Here is a 6,439-nt window from a genome sequence, read left to right as displayed (position 1 = left end):
TTGTCCGGTCCCATTGTTTCCTGTTGAAAATTGGCCTGATCGGACTATAGGCTCAGAAGTTATGGTCAAAATACTTTTTTTTCACCAAAAGTGCGTAGAAATTACTCACTCGAAAGAAACGAGAAAGGCACCATCATCGCTAGGTGGATTAATCTGGGTTTTTTGTATTTACAAAAAAAAAATTTTTTCGTATGAAAGTGCACATTTTCAGGACCCCCTCCCCCTTCAAGAGTTACGTAATCTTTAAACATTCCCTAATATATACTCATTAAACATCAATTAAATGTTATTAACTCTTATTTGTGTTAATATATAGTTAAAGCACATGATTGGACAAATGCGTACTCTTACCCCACCCGATGTGCACTTTTACCCCACCGGTGGGGTAAGAGTGCGTTTTCACTTGTCTTGCAATAAGGGTTCTACTAAAACGGATCTCAATAATTTCAATATTTTCTCCACTGGGTAACATAAAGGAAGAGTATATGAATCATCGACACTGATTTGATATGCAGAAGCTTGCTTCATAAGGGCCACATGATCGATTGCAAACTAAGTGCGTACTCTTGCCCCACTCTACTCTACTATTAGCGCATTGAACAAATCATAGTTTATTGAGAATCGGCAATCATAAAAACCCTTCAAATTTTTTAAATTTGTCTTATGAAAATCTGTTTACGTCCATGAGAATTTTCATTCGTCCAGTCTAAAATTCGATGGATTGCTGTCAAATAAATCTGTTGGTATTGGTGTGCGATTTCTACAAGTACACCAAATCAGTTCTTTATGCGGTATCATACCGTGTTAAATAAAAATAACATAAATTCAATTGATTTTGGCCTGTTCTGAATATGACATGTGTACATTGTGAAACATAGAATAGAATATGTGTAAGGAGCATGTTCGCGGTTATCCAAGAAACACCTGAAGTGGAGGCATTCAGATCTTTACGCGTAACCAATGATCTACTGACTTGTTTTGTAAATGTAATGTACCCATTGTGGTACATATGATAGAACCTGCATATGGAAGATCTTCACGGTTATCCAAGAAATACCTGAAGTGAAGGCCTTCAGGTCGACACGCGTAACCAATTATCTACAGACCTGTTCTGAATATGTAATGTACCCATTATGAAGAGAGCATGTACCATATTTGAAACCGGAAAATTGATCTTTAGTTTCGTGTTTAGATCGAAAGGCCGTACTCTAGGAATTTCTTGGATGACCAAGAATATATGCTGTGAACGCATTCTGTTCTTTGTACTACAGAGCGCATGTACCATATTTGAATCCGGAAAACTGATCTTCAGCTACGCGTGTAGATCGAAAGGCCTTACTTCAGAGATTTCTTGGATGACCATGAACATAATGCTGTGAACGCATTCTGTTCTTTGTACTACAGAGAGCATGTTCCATATTTGAAATCGGAAAATTGATCATCTACGTATCCTTTCTCTGTACCACAAAAAGCATGTACCATACCTAAAACAGGACTGCAAATCTTTGTTCTTGAGCTCAAGCCATTTCTTGGATAACTGGATGACTTATCTGTGACTTCATGCAGAATAACTATCATTTCGGTCAATTTTGAAAGTCAAATTTGAAAGTTTATTTCGGTTCCAGTTAACAAAAATTTCCTAGTGCAATCCTATTTCGACCGCATAAAAATGGTTTCAAACTTTTGGAATAGTAGAAAATTTTAGTATGAATGACGAGTTTGTATGAAAAATATTTATTTGGAAGACTTTACTTCTATTACGCTAGCGAAAAATAATTGAAAAACCTACTTTTATTGACTGCATGATGTATTATCAGATGTGTAACATAAGATTATTTCAGTTAAAACCGCCAGTTTAGCAATGCGTTTTTCGACTATAAACAAGTCGACGAAGAAAATAAATTTCAAACGCTCTAAAGTTTGAAAAAAACTGAGCATTTGAACGCCTTCCGGTAGTTATTTTTCAATTACTTTTCATTTGAGCAATAAACATTGCTTTTATTTAGTGCGCAGTGAGAAATTTATGTAAAAAAGTGCGGTGAAAATCAATGAATTACATTGATTTTGGTGACGATGTTGCGCGTCTTCTACAGCAGTGAACGAAATAGATTTTCCTTCGTCGCACGGATAACGTAGGAAATTGTGCAAAAGTCACAATCGCAAAGTTAAATTTAACTGTATTTCAAGTAAGTAACACCGGAATGTAATTTAAATGAATGTAGATCGTAGTGTACACTTTTTTCTATCTCGCCAGATGATTTTTTTCAGTTTACGATTCGCGAATATTTAGTGATTTATAATTTGATATGACGGATACTAGCGCCATGGACGAATTAGCGCATAACCCTAACTGTTTACTGTTAATTTTTATATAACTTGGAATGTCGCCGTTCTCTGTTATATAGAGTCATACAATAGTTTGTATTTGCGAAGTCGAAACAAAACTCTTCACACAACTTAACACAACTAATGACTAATGACTTCGCGAATTTGGCTATCATATTTCCGAAAGTATTCCATTGATAGACTAATTACTAACGACACTCTGGAAAAACTTTAAAATCTCAAAGGATTCACTTGCTTACTTGCTGATAAAATCCTTTAAAAACTGATTTCAATGGATTTGATAGATTTTTTTCAGTGACCTAAACATTCTGTGTCTCTGTACATCTTAAATATTTTTTGTAAAATTTTATATTGTCTCAATGTTATATATAAGCCGTTAAGTATTTTACTTAAATTTTCTTCTCCTTCTCAAAATCTCAGAAGTTGTGTTTGTTCTGATAGATTGTTACTATTATTTATTCAACCAGCATTGAATCAACATTCATTGTTCCTACTCCAACTTCCTGGGGTTGAGAATCAAAGGAACGTAAAATCCTTCGTGTTTGCATTATTATTTAGAATTAGCATTTAGTTCGAAATTAAATACTATATTAAATTCTATGTACTATACTTATGCAAGGAAGCAAAAAAATCTAGGGGGGCTAACTAAATCCTAGGTGGGGCTAAGGCCCCCCTGTAGTTACGCCAATGTTCAGCACCAATACCAGTCATTCGACGGCTCTTTTTTTCATGGTTTTCGATTATGAAGCGAAGTATGAAAATAAAATGGTCCATTGACGGCTCTGACCGCTTCCTAGACCTAGGGATTGGCTCTGGGAACCTGTGGAAGGAGACATTTTAGTTTCAGCACCAAAACCAGTCATTCGACGGCTCTTTTTTCATGGTTTTCGATCATGAAGCGAAGTATGAAAATAAAATGGTCCATTGACTGCTCTGACCGCTTCCAGGACCCACGGATTGCCACTGGGGAACGGATGACTGGTTTTGGTGCTGAAACTAAAATGTCCCCTTCCACAGGTTCCTCGAGGGCATCCCAGCGACTCCAGGATCCGTTTATTCAATTGGGTTTTCATTCTTGACACATTAGAAGCCTTCCGGAATAAAATTAAAGTAGACGATCTATCAAAAAGCGAGATGCAAACGAAGTTGTGGCCTGACCCCTTTGATAAGTATCGATCGGAACCGATTATAAAGAAATGGCCATACTTGATTCTGGTCCGATTCCAAATTCCATATATGGCTCCAATCGGCAAGAGCCCTACTTCATTTGTGGTTACCAATATTATTCAATTTTTAACCACAACTTATCCTAATATCACCCTCAAATTTACAGTTTTGAACATACCTCCAAAAAAACCGGAATATCTCCGGGATCCGGTGGCCATAGTCGGTTCCATGGACATACTGTGAAACTGCATTAATTTTCTAGTTCAGGCATGCCTGAATTGTCAAAATCGGATGATAACTAAGACAGTTACAACACATCTAATTTTACCAAAAATTTGCATCCTACTTATTTTGTCCATCCTCTGTATGACTCCTTCTTTCGATTGAGCGATCGGTTTAAGGTAAGGGGAGATATGATCCCTTCTTTGAGAGATGCATTTGCCGGCAGAGGTCTAGTGAGGATATGACTGCCATTCATTCATTCTGACTACCATTCTTTCAATACAGGCATTTCCCCGGTTCAAGGCAATGGGATCATACACTCCCGGCCAAAAGTTTGGGTTCACCCTCGAAAAATTTAGGCAAAAGTTTTTGGCCGTATTTTCGCCGTCTTACATCCGATTTCGGGTACTGTTAGCTCAATACAAAGAATACGAGTAGATCTAGCATCGTAGGTATTTCAAACTAATAATTCTTATTATTTATGTGCTAAAATATTACATTACATAAATTTATGTGGTGAAAATATGTTGATTTTTCTCAAAATTGAGCCTACAAAATTTCGGAATAAATAGTGGAATGGAACCCAATTCTAATCATCTTTAATATGCATTGATAAAACTTCGGCTAAAAAATCTTGTTTTATAATGATATGGAAATGCTAATATCATCTTCCAAACTTAGACGTACATGTTCATGATAGAATTAGAGGCGAAAGTATAGCATTGATAGTTCCGTTAGGATACGGCTGGCATGACGCATTTTTTTTTATAGAAGTCGATTTGAAAGGTCGTGCGATATGTGCCATCACAAATATTGCCCTTCGCTCGGGAAGGATAATGAAGAAGGACCCTATGTAATATTTAGCCCGAGAATTGTGTTTTTCAGTACCTATTAAGCCAAACGGCATTCTGCCAAATAACCTAACACAAATACAAACCGGTATAGCCATCCGATTGAGAAACCGATAACAGTGTACAAAATCATTATGTGCGTTTGGCGCTGCAATAAGCCTTAGCATTGGACATTTGAATTGCACGATTTACTTCGTAATCCCGAGCAAAGCCGGGTACATACAGCTAGTTGACTTATGTATATGAAACACGTTATAAGCCTTATCGATCATGGGATTTTTAATGTGTTTTTAATTCGATCTCTAACAAATCCTTAGAAGGTTTGATCTGTGATTGATTACCTATGAATGTGCTTTTCAAGCATCATTTTTCAGTTATTGTCACTTGCTGAAATAATGGCCGAGTAATAAAACAAAAAAAGTCAATGAATCATCTCATCTCCTTTCTTTCTTCCAGCCAAGGGGATTCCCGTCGTCACCGCAAGAACCAGCGAATGAACCATCGCTCCACGAGCATCAGAACAAAACCGAAATTGCGCAAAAAAGGAAAGCAAAACATCCCATCCGCGATAGAACGGCCTTCGCGCGAATAGCCCTTATATAAAAGCATTGGCTCGCTCCTGTTTGCTCAATAGATCATCTAGCGTGTTGCACTCGATCGGTGGTGCGACTCTATCGGCAACATTACAGTTTGCGCGCACGTTCTGCACCGTGATAGTGGTCTAAACATATGTTCCACTCTCCATCTAAGGATCGCCGCGTGGTGTGAAAACAGTTGATCAACGATAATTGGATTTATTTGGCCTCGATCGGAAGCAAACAAAACGCTGTGAACAACCACTGAACTTGGACCAACCATTTACAGGCAATCTTGTAGAAGAGTGTTAGCTGCTGCCACCGTTTGATCGGCATCGAATGCGCACCCCTTCATTACGTGTTGATTGAGTGAAGCTAAAAATAACCTACCCAAACGCAGAGCTGCCCTACACACCAAGATGAGGTCACTGTCATTGGTGCTGTCGACCCTGTTGAGTTTGCTGCTGTTGAGCGAAGTGACCCTAGCGTCGCCGGTTCTTGACAAACTGTTTGGTTTCGCGGCGTACCAACCGGGGTATTCTGGCTACGGCTATGGAGGGAACCAGTACGGATATTACAGTTCCGGTGGAGGAGGATATAGTCCAACGCACAAGAAGAAGCCCAAGGGACGCTCGTACAAGGACATCTGTCGGGTAATAAATCCAACGCCATACGCCCAGCCAGGTAGTGTTCCCTATCCCGCGGCGCCATTCTGCCCGTACTGAAGGAAAGTTAACAACTGAGCGATCGTTTCGAATATTCGTGTGTGTTTATTGCGTCGGAAATTATTCGTTTTTTCTACAATGTGAGATTTAACCCTGAATTGTATATAGTTAGTGATAAGGTGATAATAAAGTGCAAAGTATTGTAAGTTTATATCAAAGCATCGAGCGGAATGTGCTACACGCAGCCAACTATTTTCGACATAATAAAAATAAATTGTGATTGATCTGTTGTCACTTATTCAAAAAGTATAATTGTGAATGTATGTAGAATATAAACTTTCTTTTATTAAACTTAGAATGAGTTTTTCTTCTTTTTCTTCTTCTTCTTCTTCTTATTGGCATTACGTCCCCACACTAGGACAGAGCCGCCTCGCAGCTTAGTGTTCATTAAGCACTTCCACAGTTATTAACTGCGAGGTTTCTAAGCCAGGCTACCATTTTTGCATTCGTATATCATGAGGCTAACACGATGATACTTTTATGCCCAGGGAAGTCGAGACAATTTCCAATCCGAAAATTGCCTAGACCAGCACCGGGAATCGAACCCAGCCAC

At 38.3% G+C, this 6,439-nt stretch overlaps 1 protein-coding gene across 1 annotated transcript; it reads left to right on the top strand.

Annotated features, from left to right (window-relative positions):
- Positions 1-5,071: 5,071 nt before the first annotated feature.
- Positions 5,072-6,179, top strand: LOC134209802 (uncharacterized). Its single transcript, XM_062685832.1, has one exon. It carries the CDS (start codon positions 5,581-5,583, stop codon positions 5,884-5,886), a length of 306 nt encoding a protein of 101 aa, XP_062541816.1. The 5' UTR covers positions 5,072-5,580; the 3' UTR covers positions 5,887-6,179.
- The last annotated feature ends 260 nt before the right edge of the window (positions 6,180-6,439 follow it).

Source organism: Armigeres subalbatus, chromosome 1, assembly GCF_024139115.2.
Source record: "Armigeres subalbatus isolate Guangzhou_Male chromosome 1, GZ_Asu_2, whole genome shotgun sequence".
NCBI classification, from domain to species: Eukaryota; Metazoa; Arthropoda; class Insecta; order Diptera; family Culicidae; genus Armigeres; species Armigeres subalbatus.
This window is presented reverse-complemented; position numbering and strand designations above follow the sequence as displayed.

What these genes read in the sequence shown, in the direction of transcription:
- LOC134209802 (XM_062685832.1), top strand. Translation starts at nt 5,581, where the DNA reads ATGAGGTCACTGTCATTGGTGCTGTCGACCCTGTTGAGTTTGCTGCTG.